At 32.2% G+C, this 23,150-nt stretch overlaps 1 protein-coding gene across 1 annotated transcript; it reads left to right on the plus strand.

Moving 5' to 3' along the window:
• Positions 1–2,952: 2,952 nt before the first annotated feature.
• On the plus strand, positions 2,953–22,817 carry PIR121 (transcription activator). The gene is made up of 30 exons (XM_047313439.2): positions 2,953–3,121; positions 3,586–3,658; positions 3,792–3,856; positions 3,965–4,042; positions 4,456–4,575; positions 4,684–4,754; positions 4,841–4,933; positions 5,739–5,808; positions 5,950–6,014; positions 6,609–6,804; positions 6,956–7,107; positions 7,641–7,734; positions 7,863–8,054; positions 9,055–9,266; positions 10,681–10,828; positions 11,436–11,604; positions 12,489–12,565; positions 13,254–13,424; positions 13,786–13,862; positions 13,956–14,058; positions 14,914–15,033; positions 15,139–15,282; positions 15,484–15,627; positions 16,199–16,342; positions 17,415–17,502; positions 18,165–18,292; positions 19,083–19,290; positions 21,293–21,465; positions 21,740–21,949; positions 22,363–22,817. Exons 1-30 carry the CDS (start codon positions 3,065–3,067, stop codon positions 22,555–22,557), a joined length of 3,837 nt encoding a protein of 1,278 aa, XP_047169395.2. The 5' UTR covers positions 2,953–3,064; the 3' UTR covers positions 22,558–22,817.
• The last annotated feature ends 333 nt before the right edge of the window (positions 22,818–23,150 follow it).

Below are 23,150 nucleotides of genomic sequence, written 5' to 3' on the forward strand. Positions count from 1 at the left end.
ACTTACATAATCAATTAATCTAGTAAGTTTTAAAATGTGGCTAATGCACATTAATCGATTAATCTTGAGTTTTTTTTAAATCTTATATTTTGTAACATTACATTTTAGTAGAATAAAACTACTAAAATAAAATATTAGATATTAACTTACAAAACAATTATAGACTACCGAGAAAAAAAAACTTTATTATCTATGTTGTTGTTTCATTCTCAACCAACGACTGAAAAGACGTTTTCCCTAAATTCACGCCATTTAAGGTGATTATCGCAAAAAAAAAACACAAACAAAGACAAAAACAAGAGTAAGCTAGTGATACAAAACATTTTCATAATACATCAAACCATATTAAACATTTTACTTAATGATACATATCTCACACCAAATCAACAAAAAATTTATTTAAAAATTTAATGCATGCACTAGTACAAAAACACCGCATAACCTCGCTGTTTTCAACCTTTCACGTCAAATTCGAGGTCGACGTCATATTGGGAGACATTAAATTGACATCGAACATAGAACAATTCGACGTTCATAGTAAAGCAAATTAACGTTTTACAACTCTACGAGACCTGAAAAACAAAAAAATAACATTTTAGTTTTTGGTATTTTACAAAGAATGAACTATAAACGTGTGTAGTGTAATATAAACAACAAACACCAATAACAAATAACAATAACAAACAACAACACAAGTTCAATCAAACAACAACAAACATGTTCAACCAAACAACAACGACAAACAAGTTCAACAAAAAAACAACAAACAAGTTCAACAAATAAGTTATTCAAAATGAAAACTAACTTTCAAAAGGTGGGTTCGTCGAAATAAAGTGTTGCCACTAGTGAGAGAGAAGCAGAATGTGCCTATGAAGAACAAGAACACGAAAATAATCGGTCAAAACAAACGAAGAGGGTATCGCGCTTTATGATAAAGTGAATGACTTTTCAATCTTTCGCTCAAATTTTTATTGAATCCACTAACCTTTTAACGTCTAATGCTGAGACATTCGACGTTTTATATCATTTTGACATCTAATTCTAGAGAATTCGACGTCATACGTAAATACAATTTTACTTTCGCGCTAAACATTTTTGCAAAAATTTACCCAATATAACAAATTGTCGTCGAATTACAATTCTAAACGACGTCTAGTAATTGCATTTATTTACAAAAATGCCACCGATCATTTATAACGTTGGCTATTCAGTGGTTGTACATTGAACGCGTGATGTTATACGTTCTTTTTGCACTAGTGATGTCAACCCTTTGACTTGACTATCTGAATTAATATAAATATCGAGCTATTGCAGATCATGCACTTGTTGTGGTGAAACAACTGACCCACCCCAAGCTACCATAAAAGGTTATTCGTTATCACTCGCCTTATGCCAATATAAAACCCCTAGACTAGGACCTCCTGTTATTCTTACGACATGCCTCACCTCTCTCTATTTGAGAATGAGTGATCATTATAATGTTAGATGAATTCTAAGACTGAGTTTCCTATATTCATACTATGGTACTGTTCATTCTAATCGATCCAATTTAATGTTAGATAATCTATTTAGTGATCATCCTGACTTTGTGTCATGCTCTCCTAATTGGTGATGATTATTCGAGCGAGCTTGTTATTTTACTTTTCAAATTAAAAATTAACCATTCGAGCCCTCGGTCCTAAACATTATTACAAAATGTTATAGAAAGTAACAAATTCCTCAACTGAAAAGCTAATATAGGAATTATAGGAATCTAGTTGAATAAGTTAAATATGCGAAAACATAAAGGAAAGAGTGCATGACTTTTCTTTCGTATATATAGTGATAGAGATAAAAAAAAATTAATCTTCTGAAACTATATATAAATATAAATATATAGATATATATTTTTTAAATATTAAAGTAATTGCTGTAAGTTTATTTTGTATTATGAAAAATTATTTAATTTTTAAGGAGAAAACTAAAACATGCCCCTCCTGAATAAAAATAAATCTAACCGTGACGAGTTATTAATCTATATTTTAAAATAATTATTATAGAAATTTAAACAAAACAGTATACTAATATATTTGATATTATATTAAATAACATTTACATCTTATTTAATGTTAAAATAAATATTTAAACTCATATATCGTCCCTTTCTAAATAAGCATTCATTTATTTTTATATTTTAATAAAGTTATTTTCATTTGTAATTTATACACAGATTCGTTTTTTTAACACTTGTTTTTAAAATTTATCCTTTAAGTAATTGTTATTTTAAATTAAAATAATCATATTTTCCTTTTTATCTTTTAAATGATCCGTTAATCTAAATTTAATTATTTTATAAATTAAAATAATTATTTTATTATTATATATTTTTAATAACTATTTTTTAAAATTTAAATAATTATTTAGAATAAAAAATTATTCAATAATAACATAGTATAAAAATGACTTTTTAATAATTTTTTATAATTAAATAAATTTTAGTTAAAATAAAAAATATGAACACACGTACCCATGTGTCTTTCCACTCTTTTATTTTATTTAAAAATATTAGTTCAATTAAAGTTTAAATACAAAATTAAAAAAAAAATGAAAAGGAAGAAGTAAAGTTTAAAACATAAAGCAAACTTTTCCACGCAACATAATGATTTAGTCATTATATATTAAAAGTATCATAAGAATTATAATGATTCAAAATTTAAAAAAGTCTTCTGAAATATAAAAATTATATTTTTTTTTTGAGAAATATTGATTTTAATAAAAATAAATAAATAACTGTAAAATATAGATTAAATGTATGTATTTGTCATTATGTTTTAGCATAAATAAAAGTAAATAAATATAAGTAAAATAAAGGGCAGAATTGCTATTTTGAATTTTGAAGGAGGGCATTTTAGTCCATACAAAAGTGATACCTGCTCAGACTTGCAAATGAAGACTTGTGTTAATGTACCTACCGAGTAGTGGAAAGAGAGAGAAAGAAAGGGAAGAATTGTAGTGGTTAATCTTTCCTCTGTTCTTCTTCTATGCTTCGCGCTCTTGTTTTCTCCTTTGATTGACTCAGCAATTGATGATGGCTGTACCAGTAGAGGAAGCCATTGCTGCTCTATCCACATTCTCTCTCGAAGTACACTCTTCACCTACAGCTCTCCTACATCAATTTCTTTCTATATTTCAATCCAATTTCCGCCACATTTTTCTCACTTTCTTTTGTTACGAACATTGAAATGAAATGCGCTTACCGATTCTTTTCTGTCTTTTTGTTGCTATTGTTTGTCTGATTCAATCCATCACTCGCTTAATTTGTTGATGCTAATTTTAATTAAAGAAACTTCCATCTTGGTTTCTTTTAAGTTTTGTGAGATTGTTATACACAGTGTGGCTTCTTTATTTTCTCTTTCCGAAATGTTTATTAAGCAGAAGATAACTGAAACAAACTTCTGATCTGCGAATGCTAGATTTACATGGCATGTCATTATATGACGAGGTCCCAAACTAACGCATTGCAGGAACTTGAGGTTTTTATTTCTATGTACGAGGGTCATTTTCATGTATCCCCCTTTTTTATTTATTTTGTTGTGAATTATTTAGGATGAACAACCGGAGGTGCAGGGACCTGGAGTGTGGGTTTCAACTGAGCGAGGTGCAACGGAAAGTCCAATAGGTACTTCTTTTTCTTATTGCATTATTTTTTTCTTTGGATCTGTTATGCTTTCACGCTATGATGACTGTACTTAATAGCTTCTAAGATGCATAGAGTTATTCGTAATTGCCATTTACCACCCACTTTTTTGTAGAGTACAGCGATGTCTCTGCTTACCGACTATCTCTATCAGAGGACACAAAAGCTCTCAATCAGCTGGTATGCAGCTCTTGAGCTATTCTTGTTGTTTAATCTACCCTTTACCTCTAGTTCAATTTTTTTTTTCTGATTATAAATTTTAACTGTTTTTTCTGATATAAAATGCAGAATGTCCTTAGCCAAGAGGGAAAGGAGATGGCATCAGTGCTTTACACTTATCGCAGTTGCGTCAAAGCACTTCCTCAGGTAAAATTTCTTCAAAGCTACTGGTAGTTGAGGAGTTCATCAATGCATACAAAATATATTTCTTTTAGAAATAAAGAAATTTGTCGGAACAGAAAGATTTAAGCTTTGGGCTTTAACTAATTATATTTAAAGTTCACCGGCACTAATTCAGACTTACTATATATATATATATATATATATTATGTTGCTATTTTTAAAACTTAGCATTTTGGGGATAAAGAATGAATTCAAGTAGACTGGGCTTTGTCTAACTGATAGTTTTCTAATGCAACATGATATCTTATGTGCTGCCATTTTCTTTTGCTTTGTTGATAGTTGGAAATATTAAATTGACTACACTGGAGATCCTTTTTAATATTTCCGTATGCCTATATTGTTTTATGTAATTTATGCATTTTGCCACAATGGAGCAGCTACCTGATTCTATGAAGCAAAGTCAAGCTGACCTATACTTGGAGACATATCAAGTTCTGGATTTGGAAATGAGTCGTCTGCGTGAAATTCAGCGATGGCAAGCATCAGCTTCTTCAAAGGTATGGGATGTTCTTAACATATTATAAGACCCTTTGTTATTTTATTAGAAGCTTAGCTGATCCAGACTTAGGACGTTAAGTCAATATGTAAATGTCACTTTTATGCAGTTAGCTGCTGACATGCAACGTTTTTCCAGGCCTGAACGACGCATTAATGGCCCTACAATATCTCACTTGTGGTGTGTTATAATTATTATGCTTTTGTTGTTAATTCTTGTTATTGTTGTTGTTTTAGATTTTTTAATAGCTTTGTTCGTATGTTTAGGTCTATGTTGAAGTTGCTTGATGTTTTGGTGCAACTTGATCACCTTAAAAATGCTAAGGCAAGCATACCAAATGACTTTACATGGTATAAAAGGTATGTATTTTATTTATGCCTATCTCCCTTTATCTTTAGGTTGAGGGTCTTCAACTTTTCTTCCAGGTTCAGTGTTTCAGTTTGTGTATATTGTATCTTATTTCCATTTCTTCGTGGAGGTTTTATTTTTTTGTTCTCGGTGCTTTAGGTGCATGTCAATTTGTTTGTATAATAATGAACAGAGATTTAATCAGCTTTTTAATAGTATTTGGTTTCCAAGATTCTTCAATATAACTTTTGCAGAGTTGATCTGTTCGACACATTTCTTTGTACTTTTCACATGTTTGGGTAAATAGAAGAGCAAAAATAAACAAATTATAGTAAATATATTTTTATATTCATTATTTTTTTATTCTATTCTTATTCTTAATATAAATTTATTTATTATTTCTAAGTAATAAAAAATTATTTAATTTTTATGAAATTAAAACAAAAATAATAGAACAGCAGATGTGGGAGACGATTCTTCAAGGAAATAGTTTCATGCTTAAATTGGGAGGAGCTTATTTCCATGTAGGCCTTTCAAAAGTTCACTTTTCCCCTTCATTTCATTAAAGAATGAACAAGGGAAGTTAATTTCTCTTTCATTTTCGTCTTCTGTACAACCTGTAAGTCATCTGAACAAACAAGATGTAATGTAAGGATGTCGAAATTATGGTTTTCATTTTTGTCTATGTTAATAAGTACAGGCTTAAAAATATTATTATGCAATCATCTACTCACCTGATTTAGGATTTCCTTCTTTGAAAAGTTACTTGATGAAGTTCAGTCATTCATACTGTTTTTTTTTCCTTCAATTTGTCAGGACTTTTACACAAGTCAGTGGTCAGTGGCAAGACAGTGATTCAATGCGGGAGGAATTAGATGATTTGCAGGTGCATAATATATGAAATTTCTAAGTTTATGAAACAGTTATGAAAGATTCTTTTCCAAAATTGTCCATTTTCATATTGTACTTTGGAATATGCCAAACTAAAGATGGCCGGTGATTGATCCTTTTTTAATTGAATGTGCAGATTTTCTTGAGCACAAGATGGGCTATTTTGTTGAATTTGCATGTGGAGATGTTCCGAGTGAACAAGTATCCTGTATATTTTCTTCACATTTCTTTGTTCCATGAGATTCTTTGAAAAACCACAATACCTACACTTTTTGTATAACATGTAAATGTTTTTTTTTGTTTAGATTTTGTTTTTGTTGAAAAGGGTCATTTGTGTTCAGGCTATACCTGGAAACTGATTCAATTGACAAATAAGGTGGTCTATTAAAACAAAAAAATGAGTGCTAGTTTGTCTTGAACTTTTAGTGATGATGAGAATATGTAGATGGGAGGATTTTATCCTTAACCTAGTTATACTTTCATAAAAAAGAAAAAGGTAGATTTCGTCAATACTTGGGTTGAGAAATAAAGACAAGAGAATAACTGCTGGCTAGGCTACCTCAAATCCTTCTTTTGATTAGTTATCTATGTTTGCAGTTTAAAGCAAGTCAAAGGAAATCTAGTTGACAAGAGATGTTTTTAATCTAAAATTTAGGGTTCGTCTGTTGTCCTTGAATACTATCACAAAGAAGTGAAGAGAACTGATCAATATATCACACCAATAATTTTATGCTTGTAACACTGTTTAAATATCCTGATTTTTTGTTTGTTGTTAAAATCCTTTACATGAGATAGTGTAGAAGACATTCTTCAAGTTCTTATAGTCTTTGTAGTAGAGTCTTTAGAATTGGACTTTGCCCTTCTCTTTCCAGAGCGCCACATTCTTTTGCGTGTTTTGCCTGTTCTTGTTGTCCTAGTGACATCATCAGAGAAAGATAGCGAGTCTCTGTACAAGAGGGTGAAAATCAACAGACTGATCAATATATTTAAGGTACCGTTGTTTATATGCTTATTGATAAATGTACTGGTTAACAAAATAACATTATTATCTGATTACCTGAAAAATTCTACGTTTAATGCACTGAATTCTTTCTCTGTTGCCAATAAGTTTAATTTGTGTATCATTTTATCCCTTTTTACAGAATGAGGCAGTCATTCCTGCCTTTCCAGATCTGCATTTGTCTCCTGCTTCAATATTAAAGGAATTATCAACATACTTTCCTAAGTTTTCTTCCCAAACTCGCCTTCTCACACTTCCGGCGCCACATGAGCTTCCACCTCGTGAGGCACAAGAATATCCTCCAAATTGTTTTATGTTGTTACTGATAAATTTATAATAATTTATTATTATTGAACTAAATTTCAATTTCTTGAGTGTCATCCATGTACTGATACTACTTTTCAGTACCACTCTAACTGCACATAGATGAGTTGTTATCATGATATATACATTTGGGTAACAAATTGCATGTTTTCTGTTCAATTTAGTTAAAGAATGCCAGGAGGGTGGTCTATATAGTTCTTCTTTTTATTGTTGACAGATTTTTTATATTTTGTATCAGCTGGAATTGAACAATACGTTAGTTGAAAACTGGAGTGGTTATAGCTTCATAAAAAAATGGTGTTTACGCAGTTAATTTTTTCCTGCAAAGTTGTGTATTCATTGTTGGATGACATGGAAAACTTGTAGGTTTAATGAATACATTTTATTGCAGCCTCTGATGCATTTTAGAACTTAAATTAGTTTGTAGTTAAGATTACTAGAGGAGCTTCTATTAAAAATATTACTGAGGAATTCCTTTAGAATGTAAACTTGACATGATACACATATCAGAGACATTATTTGATCATAAATCATATTGGAGCCATCCGTGCTGAGCATGATGATTTTGTAATTCGATTTGCTTCTGCAATGAATCAGGTGTTGCCCTCTGCTCTGCTTTGGCTGCATATTGAATGCCCTTCCTGAAATCTTATTTGTTTTGTTTCTTTGGACTGTTTCTTAGCGTGTAATATCTGCTACTTAGTTGTTTGTCTCTACTTTTACAGCTGTTATTGTTGAAGTCAACTGATGGTTCTGATATTGAATGGAGCAAGGAAGTCAAGGGGAACATGTATGATATGATTGTTGAAGGTTTTCAGCTATTAAGCAAATGGACTGCACGCATATGGGAACAATGCGCATGGAAATTTTCTCGACCATGCAAAGATCCATCCGAATCATTTTCTGACTATGAAAAGGTAAGGAGTATTAAAACGTTGCAGTTATTGAAACTTCTATTTCCTTATCATTCTTTTTCTCCTTTGTTGTGATGGCTGATTTATGTTCTAATCTGGTACTGGGGCTATGGCAAATATTACTATCACTTTTTTATTTGTATAATGTAATTGACTATTTACACAAAATAGCAATTCTACATCACTATTACAAGTTGTATGTGCAGTGGTCTTGATACCGCATGTAGCCATATCCATCTTAAATATTACTCAAATCGATTTAGTTTTTCAATTGGACACATCAAAATTAACCATTTTCACTCTAAGCCAATATTTCCTTGATTTTTATTTGTTATGAAATAATTAATTTAGAGCAATTCTAAAATATGATATTGTGCTTTCAGTAGTGTTGATACTCCTTGTTACTTCAAGCATATAAAACGCTTAAATTTTGAATTAGCCATAAATTTTTACATAAGCCACATAGAACATAACTATTTATAAAGTATTGCATCAGTTAGGCATTTATTTTCAGTTATTTAGTTAATTGTGTTAATTACACACAAAGGTGATTTTTGTATTAGTTGTGCATTTTGATTATGTCAAAGTTGGCACCCTGCACTTCAAATAAAAATCTATCTTGAATAAGTCCGTTGAGTGACATTGTTAGGTTAATCATCCCTCCTCCGAGGTATTATCTACTTTGGAGCATGTGTTTCATCACGGTTTTGAACTATTTAATGGGATAGAAACACAAGCCCCCAGTCGAGGTCTAAGGAAAACGACTGGTCATCCCAGTGACATTGTTAGGGTTAGTCACCTCTCATTCGAGATATTGTCCACTTTGGAACATGGAGCTCTGTCATGGTTTTGTCCTTAAAAGGCATTTTGGAGGGTGGAAGGAGGAAGGAGTATTTAGACTGTCTTAGACTTCGACTCCTAAGTAATGTGAGATTATTGGGTATGGTAGGAACAATTTCTATTAAAAAAATAGAAGTTAACATAAGAGTTGTGTTTCTTGTAGGTGGTAAGATATAATTACAGTGCGGAAGAAAGGAAAGCACTGGTTGAACTTGTGAGCTACATAAAGAGTGTTGGATCTATGATGCAGCGGTGTGATACTTTGGTTGCTGATGCTTTATGGGAAACAATACATGCTGAAGTCCAGGATTTTGTCCAAAACACATTAGCTATTATGTTGCGGACTACCTTCAGAAAGAAGAAGGACCTCTCTAGGTAGTATTCTAATTTCACATTACATGGTATAACATTGTTAGTTTTTTGATTTCATAGCTGATATGTTCCTTGGACTTGGCGTTCTCATGGAATTGTTCTGGATCATAATTCTGTATCATGAAAAATAATTCTTCTGGATCATAATCAACGACATGGCAATGTTCTGTTTGTTCCTTTTTAAATGTTTGTTTTTTAACAACAAAATGTTCCTTTTTATCTGTCATTTTTTTAGATTTCAAGATAACATCTTCTTTTCCAGTTACCCTTTATTTCCGTTTTGATTTTATAAAAGTGAATAATTATTATGCATTGAAAATTCTTTAAACATTAAATAAATTTTTAGTGTAAATTTATTTGCACAGTTAGAAAAGTTTCCATGTGTTATCTATTTCCAGTTACAAAATCTATGATCACATATGACCTGAATCTAAATTTATATGTGAGAAGTTCAAATGACATTATGGAGGGAAGTTTATTTTTTGTTAAAAAAATGTTAAGTGAACAAAAAAAGGCTTCAAGAACAACATTTTGAGAAAGAAAAGGTGCAGAACCCTTTTATTCACTTTGAGAAAGAAAAGGTAGTTATAATTAATGAGAGAGAATACAAATAGGCATACAACATTTCTTTTGATTGATATGGAGAGTGAATAAGTAGGTTATAACGTGCAACACTTTTCTTTAATTAATATGGAAGAGATAATATAATGACACATAAATGTAGGTTGCAATAAGAAAACTGAAATAAATGTAATAGGTAACTCACTTAAAGTTGCATTAAAATTAGAAAAATTAAATGATTCCTTGGCTTGGGTGAAAAATATCTTACACCACTATTAGGCTATCTCCATAGTACAAATTATTTTGTGAGGTCTTAATTTAATTTTGGCAGGTTTCACTGTACGACATAACTTTGAAGACCTTTTTGTAACTTTTCCAGGGGAGAGGTTTAAATTTCAAATAATAAATATTAGTAGTTGTCATCTGTTAATCAAAATGCTCTTGTGAGCTGCTGTACTTTGTTTCTATTTCTTACTTTATTTCCTTTGTTGAAAATTGCATTGCCTGAGGCTTGTGAAATATGTGAGCAACGCAGTCAAAGAGTATGGTTAGAATTTAGACTGTTAACAAAACCTGGATTTTCAGTTTGCAAAATTTTGCTTATGGTTTCATGATTTCAGTTGTTATTATTTGATAGAAATTGAGTTTTATTTTTAAATTTTATAGGCAGTATTTGATAATTTTTTGAATTATCCTATGAGATTAACTTCTTTATGGAGTTTTTGGGTTGGATGTTGTCCCTTCATTTGAATAAGAAAATTTCCAGGAAAACAGTTCACTGATTGAAAAGTCTGCATCAACTGTTCCTTCATTCTTTTTGCTTTTTTGTATCAATTAACCAAATATGGATTTTCAGGATTCTTTCAGATATGCGGACCCTTTCAGCTGATTGGATGGCTAATACAAACAAATCAGAATCTGAGTTACAGTCCTCACAGCATGGAGGTGAAGATAGCAAAGCAAACATATTTTATCCAAGAGCAGTTGCCCCAACTACCGCTCAGGTCTGCATCTTTTTCAATTCTCGTTGCTCCACTTTTATAGTTTGTCATATCAATATGCATGAAGAGCTGCATGTATTAGGGATCAAAATTTTAATATTGAATTCTGCTATCTGTATAGATGTTTTTGTTCAACTAGCAAATGGACTTACCAATGCTGTGATAAGGGAAAATAAATGAAGATGCTCAAGTGTGTCTTTATTTTGAAACGACCATTCATTTGCGGTATGCATGTGGGAAGACTCATTCTTACGTGTTATGATTTTGAAAAAGTCTATTTTCTTTGTTTCTTAGATTACTTTTTTCAAGTTCCAGTGTCCTGCATGAAATTTTCTTGTGTATTTGTTAGAATTTCAAGTGAGTCTAAGTTCCACATTCGATAGAAATGAGAAAATAAAATACTATATAAGAATGAAGACCCATTAACCCATTGCCTTAAGGTTTTGGGTAGATAGTAGTGTCAATCACTTATGTGGTTGAATTCAGGTCTCATTAGTGTTGTATAATCAATAGTTGTTACCAAAGATTCTGTGTATCCTGACTTAAGCTGCTTTGCAAATTCTTTCTGTGGATACATGTAATTGTTGCTTAGCTAATCTCTTTACTACAGGTCCACTGCTTGCAGTTCTTAATATATGAGGTGGTTTCTGGTGGTAACCTTAGGAGGCCAGGTGGACTCTTTGGCAATAGTGGCTCAGAAATCCCAGTTAATGATTTAAAACAGCTGGAGACATTTTTTTACAAGCTTGGTTTTTTCCTTCATATTTTAGACTACTCAGGTAATGGTCTTCGGTTTATCTGAGCATCAATGTTACTGCAAAGACTCATTTTTTGGACACATTCCATTGATATATGAAATATCATCTAAACTGACATCCTCTTTCTCTCACTACTCCTGCCGTATGGCTCTTCTCTTAAACTAGGGGCTAGTTTGAAGCATTACATTTTGTTTTGTATTGCTGTTTGTTGGAAGTCCCACATTGACTAGAGATAAGGTCAATTCATAGTTTATAAGCGGGTGCAAACCTCACCCTACAAGCCGGTTTTGTGGGGTTGAGTTAGGCTTAAAGTCCACTTCTAACATGGTATCACATGCAATGGAGCTGATAGATGATTATTTGTTATCATTTGGTGTTCAGGAAATCATTGGGTTCTTTCTAAAGTTAAAACATCTAATACAAAACTAAACATGGTTGAATTGGGAGGGTACATGGATGTTTAAATGATAGCTGAACGCAACATTAAACTAATACCTACTTTCTTGAGTAGAATAGTTTCTGATAAATTTCTGCATTTTGGGTGTTATTTAGTTCTCTGGTAAATTATCAGGTTCAGATTATGTTTGCCCCTGGCATGTGGACCTAAGAGTGAAGATTGGTCCTTTTAAAGCTTCCAAACTCATTTTTTGTACTATGTAGGTGTCACAACTTGATTTTATTTGCTCATTATTGTACCTTAAGTATACCAATTTGAAGGTCATTTTCACCAATTTTTAGAAAGTATCCTAAAAGTTTTTGGTTTCTTGGACTTGAGAAATACATTAGAAGGTAGTAAATTCTGAAAGATTTTGACTCTAACTTCTGAGACAGTTTACTGATAGAATCCTTTGCATATACCTTATTGCATCCTTCAGTGTAATTTACTTGGGTGATGATGCTTGCAGCGACTGTTGCAACATTGACAGATCTTGGTTTCTTATGGTTTAGAGAATTCTATTTAGAGTCTTCACGAGTCATTCAGGTAATACTTCATCACGAAATTTTTTGAGTTTCAAATCTATCAAGTTCACAGCAATCATTTATGATAAGATCACCTACTAATTTCATAGCTCCTTGCAAAATATTGATTGCCTCAAGCATTCACTCATCTATTTGTACTTGTAATTGAATAAAAAAAATTCAAATAATGGAAGGCTAGTAACTTTGAATTTGAATTGTTATATAGTAGGATGATGGTTTATCTGTTAGTTTTTTCCAAATTTTTCTTCTAATATTGGGTTTTTCTTTGTCCTGAACCTTTGAAAGTTAACATCTTGTCTCCAATTCTGCATATTTTTATTTAGTTATCCCCTACTTGCCACCAAATCCTGGTTCTGTTAGTTACGTAGACTACTCATAGGGATAGAGACTGAAATAACAATCAAAAGAAGGCTGAAGATTTCGTAGAAACATGTTTTATTAAGAAAGAAAAGTTATATGTTGTGTGAATCTGATATTTCTTTATTCTTGCTGGTAGCCTATTCTGAACTTCAACATTACTCTATTTTCAAGTAGTCATTCCTGTGTAACGGGTATTCAATGTTGTTTTTCAAACTTTGAAAATTTCAAATTCTACCAAACTTGTGATCTTTTTTATTATTCCTTTCTTTATATGCTTGTTTGTTCCAGCTCCCCTTCTTTTACTAAATTTACTTTGTTATTTAATGTAGTTTCCAATTGAATGCTCTCTTCCCTGGATGTTGGTGGATTGTGTACTTGAGTCACCAAATTCTGGTCTTCTCGAGAGTGTTCTGATGCCTTTTGACATCTATAATGATTCAGCTCAGCAAGCCTTGGTGTTGCTGAAGCAACGTTATCTATACGATGAAATTGAGGCTGAGGTATTAGAAATTTTTAACTTGGAAGGCTAATGCTAGTTGATTATATGGTGAATTTCCTGGAACAGTATAATATCTGATACAATGATTAGGTGCATATGGTGAAGTACACCAAATTTATGGGAGTACTTTTGGAAGGGAGGATGCAGGATCCTCAATAAACTTGCAATTTTTTGTATCTTTGTTTTATGTTTAAGAGTTGTTTTTGATGTTATGCTTCATGACTTATGTTAACATCAGTTTATACTAGTAGCAGATACAGTATTAGGTTGTTAGTAAGATCAGATTTTTGCTTATGTTTACAAGTTTCCTGTCATATACTTTCTCCAACAATCAACTGTTTTCTGTTTACCTTTTTTCATAGGTGGATCATTGTTTTGATATATTTGTTACAAAATTGTGTGAAATCATTTTCACATATTACAAAAGTTGGGCAGCAAGGTATGCTTATTTTTCTCTGGGTCAGGCACATTTTATTTTCATTATTCCATGGACTAACCTTTTTTTGTACTGATGGATACCTAAATCGTGCAGTGAATTACTTGATCCTTCATTCCTCTTTGCTTCAGACAATGCAGAAAAGTATGCTGTGCAACCCATAAGGCTCAATATGCTACTTAAAATGACTAGAGTGAAGGTTAATGGATTACATTATCATCATGTTTATTCTACATAATTTTGATTTGGAGCTTTAAAGTGTAGGCTAGGTGCATACTGCCTGCTTAACAATTTTGGGATATTAAAATTGCCCAAGGTGGGGCATGTGTGGGAGGATTGTAAACATATGTGTGCATGGTGTTAGATCACCTGCCTCCCAGCAGAATCTGGAAACACTTGACTGAAGCCCTACATTAAGTGAAAAAAGATTAACTGTTTTATTACTTATTTTTTTAATAGCGACTTTGGAATGATGTGACTTTCTATAACTTGAGAATGTATACATAATAGATAACGTTGTGTACTATTATAAGCAGGAATAAGTTGTTAGCCTATTTTTCCCCTGGGATTTGATTTCATACTGATTATCAGTCAGGTTCAGAAAAGGCTTCCCATGAGTTAACAGAGTTTGTTTATCAGAAAGTCCTGATTTTGAAATCTTGGAAAAACAGGTGCTGGGAGTGTTTCTGCTTTAATTGTTCAACCTAACTCCATATTGATTAGTTAGGTTCCAAAGTGGCTTTTGGATGCCAATTGGCTAACGTAATGTTTGGTCTAATTTTTTGGGACTTCTCTCTTTGAAATGAGAAGCTAGGCCAAATACAATTCTAGAAAAACTATTAAGTTTAAAAGTAGGTTCTTTCTAATGAACTAATGAAGAAAATAATAATGAAGACTAAGATAGATGCTTACATGATTTATAATTTTCTTTTTATTTTCATGGTGTATTCCTTGTTCAGTTTATATGGTCTCCCTCTCTCTCTCACACTCACATTCGTTCTGCTGGATGTCATAATTCCAATTTCTCTCATGTGATTAAATATACTATGTACAGCTTCTTGGAAGGATGATTAATTTGCGTAGTTTGATCACTGAACGGATTAACAAGGCTTTCCGTGAAAATATTGAGTTTTTGTTTGATCGATTTGAATGCCAGGATCTTTGTGCCATAGTGGTTAGTGATTTTACCTCTGCTACTTCCCATTGCCTACAATTATGAACTATTTTTCTTTTCTCAATGTTCATTGACTAAAGCAGTACTTTAACTATTTTATTTAAGGAATTAGAGAAGTTGTTGGATGTCTTAAAGCATTCCCATGAACTACTGTCTAGAGATCTTTCTATTGACTCTTTCAGTCTCATGTTGAATGAGATGCAAGAGAACATCTCCCTTGTATCATTTTCTAGTCGACTGGCCTCACAGGTTCGTCTTTTGAGCTCTAAAGATGACTTTAACTTGAAGTCTCCCTTTCTTCTCTGCACCACTTTGTTAATTAATTTCCTGTTATCTTTTAATATTGAACCTTCGAATTGACGACTGAAATCACTGTTTTAGTGGTAATTAATAATGTCATGACTTGCTCCGTTTTCAATTTAATTTGATCTATTTCTTTATCCATGCTAGATTTGGTCAGAGTTGCAAACCGATTTTTTGCCAAATTTCATTCTCTGCAATACTACTCAACGTTTTATCAGATCATCAAGAACTGTTCCTGTTCAAAAGCCATCTGTACCCTCTGCTAAGCCTAGCTTCTATTGTGGTACTCAAGTAAGCATTCCTCGGACTGCCTTTAATGACGGTACAACCATTATAAGTCAGTATCAATATTTTTATGGGTTAAATAATCATCACTTTGTGAATAAACCTCTTAAATACCAACAGTTCAAAGTCTCACTTATGTCAGATGTTTACATTGGTAAAATAATGTGATTTACTTTCTCTGACTAAAATTTTCATCTCATTTTCCATTTTGGGAAGTTCGAAAAGTTATTTCAGCATGGTTTAGTCCTTAGAAAAATCTAATGCAAATTTCTTGGAGTTTAGATCACTTTTCTCAGTTTTTGTTCTGTTTTTCCATATTTTTTCTGTCTTATATATATATATATATATATATATATATATATATATATATGTATGTATATATATATATATATATATATATATATATATATATATGTATGTATATATATATATATATATATATTTACTTGTTCAGTGCTGTTATAACGGGGGAGAGGGAGATGAACTATTGTGTTTTTTTGCGCTTTCTACAATTTTCCCATGTTCACATATGTATAGACTTAGTATTTATGTTTCTCATTCTCTCACACTGTGATAGGATTTGAATTCTGCCCATCAAAGTTTTGCACGATTACATAGTGGATTCTTTGGAATACCGCACATGTTTTCTATTGTTCGACTTCTGGGATCCCGATCATTACCTTGGCTTATTAGAGCTCTTCTTGATCACTTATCAAACAAGGTACACCGTTCTTTATTATTGCTAAATTCTGAATAATTATAATTGCACACATTTTTTTTTCCTAGAAACCTTGTAAACATAATAAAATATAATTTAATATATACATTAAGTTTGATAATAAACTAAACAATAGAAACTTGTTTAAACTAATTGAAATATTTCTTGCTTCTTACACCTTGTCACTGATGAAGTTTTTTTTAGTTTTCTACAAAAAATCCTTCATGTATATACATTTAGTATCCATATTCAGGACACCTGTTTCCTATTTCAATAGTAGGTTATGTTCCGATATCAATTCTGCTAACATTTTATTATTGAAGTCAGTTACTGCATCATGGTTTTGTCTTTAAAAGATGTCTTAATGAGTTAAGAAAAGGTGTATATAAATTGCCCTTGGCTTTGACTGCTAAACAATATGGACCTTTTGGACATACTAGAACGTAAGCCCCTTAATCAAGGACTAAGGAGAAGGCTCGTTTTCTTTTGGACCTCTTCTTCATTCTCATGAACGACACTAATATTTTGGCCTTAAGTTTGTTTAGATAACATTATTAAGGTTAAAGACACAATCCAAAATATTGTCTGCTTTGGAGTTTAGTGACTCTGTCATAGTTTTGTCATTTGAAGGTGTCACGGTGGGTCAAGAGAGAAAGGTGTATGTAAAGAGTCTTAGTTTTGACTCGTAAGCTGTGGACTTTGAGCTTATCAAAACAGATTATAAAGTGCAAAGTTGTCCTACGGAAAATGATCAACTAACTCTTTATAATCATGTAAAAAGGATTTGAGCAATGAATACATAGTGCAAGGCTTTGTATAATAAGTTTTACCATAATACTGTGCACACTATTTTGCTAAGGATAGGGGGAATGAATGATGAAATGTTACAATCTGTAGTTTTTCAAGTATATAGATTACACATTGACATTCACGAAAATTTCTACCTTAATATAACTATTTTAAGCAACTGATTGTTGTTTATAGACACATGCATATTGTATGCTTTTAGTTTGGATTTGTCTATTATAAAATTTGGATGTGGCTCACTAACACCGAAAATGCATGCTGTTTCCAGATTACTTTGCTTGAACCAATGATTACAGGATTACAAGAATCTTTGCCAAAATCAATTGGGCTTCTTCCTTTCGACGGAGGTGTGACAGGTAAATGGTGACATTTTTTCATTCACTTTGTTTTTATTGAAAAAAAGGGTTTATTCTGCAATTTACTTACATGCGAATGCTTTAAATTTATTCTTCTTTCAACATCTTGACAGTAAATTAGGCATACTGATTCAATGTATAGAAAATTGTTTGAGTATATAAAATTCTGAACAGCGAATCATTGACAAAATAGTGGTGAATTTTATAGTGTAAATCATATTGGTAATTTTATATGCTTGGATATGCATGCAACGTACCATATTCCAAATTCTTGGTAAATATGCCCCAATTACACAGTGTGTAACCAAAAATATTTTTAGATAAATATTAATTATTAGTTCTTAGTTGTTGGTAGCGCCTATATCTTTGCCTTTTCTTTTTAGTATAGTAATACTGGATACAGTTTCTATGTCATGGTGTTGAGGTCATTGGCATAATTCTTTCTCTCTTCTTTTGTTTTTCTTATATTAAGGGAAGAAACCTTGGAAGACTAATGCATTTTTCAAAATCTCAAAAGCACTTAAAGGTTTAGCTAGAAATATATAGGCACAGTTATATTTCATGGACTTTACAAATAATTCTCAAACAAATTAACTGTAAAGGAATACAGTACGTACATACATGATCGTATCTGGAAATTGACTTAGATTATTTCTACACAGGTTGTGTGAGACTTGTTAAGGAACATCTTAACTGGGAGACGAAATCGGAGCTGAAAGCTGAGGTTCTTCATGGCTTAAAAGAGATTGGAAGTGTATTATATTGGATGGGGCTTCTAGATATTGTGTTGGTCAGTAATGCAGTTTAATTTCCAATTTATATATTGGAATTTACATCGACAAAAACATAAAACTTAATAAATCTGCTTTATATTTCAAGATAGTTTTAGAATTTATATTATGTTTTTTCTAACACTACCTAAAAAGAAGAGGATGGGACAAAAACAATTATTTTAGCCAATTGTACATGTAGTCAAGAACCTCTCTATATTGAAACTTGAAGGCCATGAAAAGCTTGGTAAATACAATGAACAAAAAGGAAATGTTTTGCAGATCACTTGCCTGAAGTCCTTATTTGGTCATAAACTTTAAATAGATGAAGAGGGAAAACTTGTTTAGGTAGAACTAGAAAAATTTGGGCTTTCGCTTTGAAGGCACAAAAATGGAAAGGAAGGACCTAAGAATGTATGAGTGGAAGTTAGGTGCTTGTGGGTAGGTTAACTGGTCTAGTCCCATCCTAATGTTTTGGACTTGAACCAGGCTGGTCTATACTTAGACAAGACAAAGTAAGAGGTGTTTAGGGAGTTTGAAATCTCATAAAGGCATTTTAAGAATCTGAACCCCTGAACTGGAGGAGATCTAATTTCAGTTAAAGTATAATAATTTATCTATCATCATCTAACTCCCGAAGTAATTTACAAGGATGCATAGTGCTGAAGAATAAATTTTGCAAAATTGGTAGTATTACAGGGGAAAGAAGGAGGAATAATCATATAACTCCTTTAATTGTAATCTTGATGTTTTCATGTATGCTGCTTTAATTGGTGAGTTATAGTGATAAATACATTGCATTCTTGATAGAGAGAAAAGGATTCTATGGATTTCATGCAAACTGCTCCTTGGCTGGGCTTGCTTCCTGGAGGAGATGGTCCAATAGTGACTTCCCAAGATGGTGAACACAGCCCTGTTGTTAGTCTCTTTAAATCAACTGCTTCTGCAATGGTTTCATACCCTGGTTGCCCATCGCCTTCCTCTTTCCATATTATGGCAAAACAAGCAGAAGCTGCAGGTGTGCTGTTGGAATGCTTTTAATTTGTTTGCTGTTACCTTGGCATGCTTTCTTGTATAAATAAAGGCACTAATGCTTGATTTTAAAAAATTAGTTGAGAAACTTAGATTTTAACTGCAGGAAATATAATGCCCATAAGGTATTTCAAATGAAGGAAATAAAATGTATAACTCAAATTAGTTTAGTATCATCATGATGCAATAGGCATGATTGTCATTGTCTGGGCATCTTCGAGAAATGATGGTGAAAACTTAACACAATGTCTTTATGTCAAAAGAGATATCCAACAACAATAATCTTACTATGTGAGGTTGACTATATATGACTTTGAACTCGGTCCAAAAAACAATATTGCTCAAACAAATTTTATACTAGTTCAATTACCATCATTGTGATCTACATATTGTCCACTAAAATCAAAGTTCATACTACCAAAACATATCTCACTTTAGTTGTTCTCAGGATCCCACAACTCAAATGCCTTCAGCCAAGAGATACTCCGCTCTTAATATGTTGGATGGCTTCCTTTTCAAACTTCACAAAATAGAGAAAAATACAGTGTTGTAGTGGCACACTACTCCCTTGGTGCATGAATCTGCCAATGAAACCTCTAAAATCTCAATATGATGGTTGAATGTATTTGGCTCAAAATTATGGCAGCATAGTGGTACTTTTTCCAAGTTCAAAAACCATGGCTCAAGTATTTAGTAATTACCCCTTCATATAAAATTTCAAATGGGCTACACAAATGACAAATACACAAAGAGTGATAAATTCCTGCACTGGTAATAAATTTCTCTCACTTGTAACTGGCCCTATTAACCGTTTAATTGATTACTGCACCCCAACCATGAATCGAGTTATTTCACAAAATATTCAATTACTTTGTGTGGATACTCTTGGGTAATTGATTATTGTACTTTGATGGTAATTGATCAATTTTTCAGTGGCAGTTATGAAAAATCTTTTTTGAGCCAAACCCAACCTTTACTGTTTAGTGAGATTTAACATTATTACTAATCACTCAAACCGTAAAAGCAAAACCACTCAACACCAACAAAATTAAAAAAAAAAGAAGAAAAAACCATTTAACTAATCTAAAAGTGGAATCGTCAAAATCATTTTGAGAGGCATGTAATCCTAAGTGCCTTTTGAGAGGTGCAGCATCTGCATTTACTGTCACCGCTTTTTTCTTTCAATTCTTATCCACAATAATACCCACTACATCAAGCATTATGCCTGATTTTAAGCAACTAACAGCATAAAATTTTATTGAGAGAAGATTGTTAGGATAGACTTGGATGGCCAAAAACATCTTGTCACATCTCACATTATCCTCTAGGATAAGTTTTCCTGTTTCCTCATTTATCTCTTAGGATTAGTTACCATATTTCCTTATATTATCATGATTTCTTTTATCTATGTAGATAGGAGTATGATTAGTGTACAAAAGGGTTAGTGCTGTAGGATTTATGAACACATGAATGCGTTGTAGTCCATCTCAATAATATCAATTAAACTTCATTTCTTTTTCTCCCTCTATACCAAAAACGAAATTTTTTTTCTGACAAATACATTATTATACCGTTGTATTTATACTAAATTCTTTTTCAATAAAACTTTCTGACTTTTGATTGCTTAAAATCAACTCTGGGGGTTTTATTTAGCAAAATCCTTTTATTATCTATTTCTACTAGAAACGTTCATGTTTTGCTTGCGTTCATTTACTTTGTGATGTAATTTTAGGAGAAGAAAAGCACATTTCTTATTATACATTAATAAAATTACGAGTGATATATAGGCAGAGCTGGCCAGTATTCGTAACTACCCTGATTATAGAACAAATACGAGGATAAAATAGGGAAAGGGAGAACGAGATCAATCAGATTTAAAGAATCTAGTCTTGATCATAACTACCTAAATCTTCTAGAATGAATTTGAAATAAAAGTACATACATGATCCTTTATTAGTGGCTCAAACCTTGTTTTTTTTTTATTGCAGATCTTTTATACAAGGCTAACTTGAATTCTGGAAGTGTGCTGGAGTATGCACTTGCCTTCACTAGTGCTGCGTTGGATAAATATTGTAGCAAATGGAGTGCTGCACCCAAAACAGGCTTCATTGACATTACAATTTCCAAAGACTTCTACCGAATATACAGTGGTCTCCAAATTGTAAGGAGCAACCTTGCACACTCCTCTTTTACTCGTCGCACTGCTTAATAACTTGCTAGTCCTTTGTATCTCTATACACCTTTTAGCTCTATGTTTTGGTTGCTTAAGTTGGCCCTGCGGTTGATGGAAACTGCCTGAACATAGAAACATTATAGGTTAAAGGTTAAATGGCTAAAACTTAGTTTGAACCACTTTGTAACATCTTGTTCAATACATTAATAAATTTCCTACTGTGTATATATAATTAATGGGTGCTTTTGCTTGAGCTACGTAGGGATACTTGGAAGAGTCTGCTCAAGTGTCATCAAATAGTCATGACAGGCTGGGAGATTCAATTGCTTGGGGGGGCTGCACTATTATTTATTTGCTTGGGCAGCAGCTGCATTTTGAGCTCTTTGACTTTTCGTATCAGATCCTCAATATCGCAGAAGTGGAGGCTGTATCTGTTATGCAAACACATAAGAACTCACAATTTTCTGTCCAGGTTTATTTTACTTCTTCAAATCATCCAAAAGAAAACTTTCTAGGTTTACATCATCATTGTCCGTTAATAAAAAATTACTGCTTTCATTATTGTCTACATGCAAACATTATATAAATGTTTATTATTTATTCTTCTGTACTGCATTTCTAGAAAATAATATGTTTTTTCAACTCAGAAATACTGTGATAAAGATTAAATCAACCTCAGTCGTACCATGTTAAGACAAATCAAATTTAATTTATATGGATGTCGTATCAGATGTTTTAACAATATCCAAATGGTGCACAGTAATGAAGAAGCTGCAACCTGGTTGTGCAATTTAAATTCCACGTCCTGGCAGCATAAGGAGCGATGGTTTTCTTTATGTGTGTCTTTGTCTGCTGCTTAAATAGCATTTATTTTTCTTTTGACAGGGATGGGAAGCCTTATTGGAAGCAATGAAAAAAGCTAGGAGATTAAATAACCATGTATTCTCTATGCTTAAAGCACGTTGTCCCTTAGAAGAAAAGACAGCTTGTGCTATTAAGCAAAGTGGTGCTCCAATACATCGTATAAAATTTGACAACACAGTTTCAGCATTTGAAACACTGCCACAGAAAGGTTCTTAGACGAGTAGTCGAGTTGTAGGCTTCCTGCAACTTCTGTGCCCTTTTTCCTGTACGTTGTACATGTATCTCTTGTGTTGTATGTAAATGTTCATGAGCTGAGTTTCTATGCAGAGGTGGTAACATTTTTTATAAGCTGTAATGGAACTCAGTCAGTTCCCAATTACAACTATTGTTTGATATTAGTTATAAGCTTGTTGTATAAACTCGTTACTCTCTACCTCTAAAGAGTAATTCAATTGGAGATTGCTTTTGCTTTTTTCTCCAAACTCTTTCTTTTACTTCCAATTCTTAGTTTATCCGACAGCTTTCGTGGTAGCAAAGTTAGCTCTCAAGAAATGGTAATACAATTAATTCACTCTTCAAACCATCTCTAGTTCAATTTCATTCAAGTTTAATGAAGGTAACCTTCCTTCGAAGCAACACGTGTGAATAATGGTCAGGGTAGGTTGCATCAGCATCAAATAATTTTCTTTTTCATTGTTAGAAATGAGAAATATAAAACTACATTTTTAGATTTTATTTAAATAGTCAATTGAAAAAAAAAATACTTCTTTAGTAGTCATTTGATAACTAATTCATTTACATACACATGT

The sequence above is a fragment of the Vigna umbellata genome, chromosome 5, assembly GCF_029865625.1.
Source record: "Vigna umbellata cultivar VRB3 chromosome 5, Vumbellata_1.0, whole genome shotgun sequence".
Classification (NCBI taxonomy): Eukaryota; Viridiplantae; Streptophyta; class Magnoliopsida; order Fabales; family Fabaceae; genus Vigna; species Vigna umbellata.

What these genes read in the sequence shown, in the direction of transcription:
- PIR121 (XM_047313439.2), top strand. Translation starts at nt 3,065, where the DNA reads ATGATGGCTGTACCAGTAGAGGAAGCCATTGCTGCTCTATCCACATTC. An exon ending in AAGAAGAAGGACCTCTCTAG is followed by an intron (nt 9,267 to 10,680) that starts GTAGTATTCTAA and finishes ATGGATTTTCAG; the next exon opens with GATTCTTTCAGATATGCGGA. An exon ending in TTGATCACTTATCAAACAAG is followed by an intron (nt 16,343 to 17,414) that starts GTACACCGTTCT and finishes TGCTGTTTCCAG; the next exon opens with ATTACTTTGCTTGAACCAAT.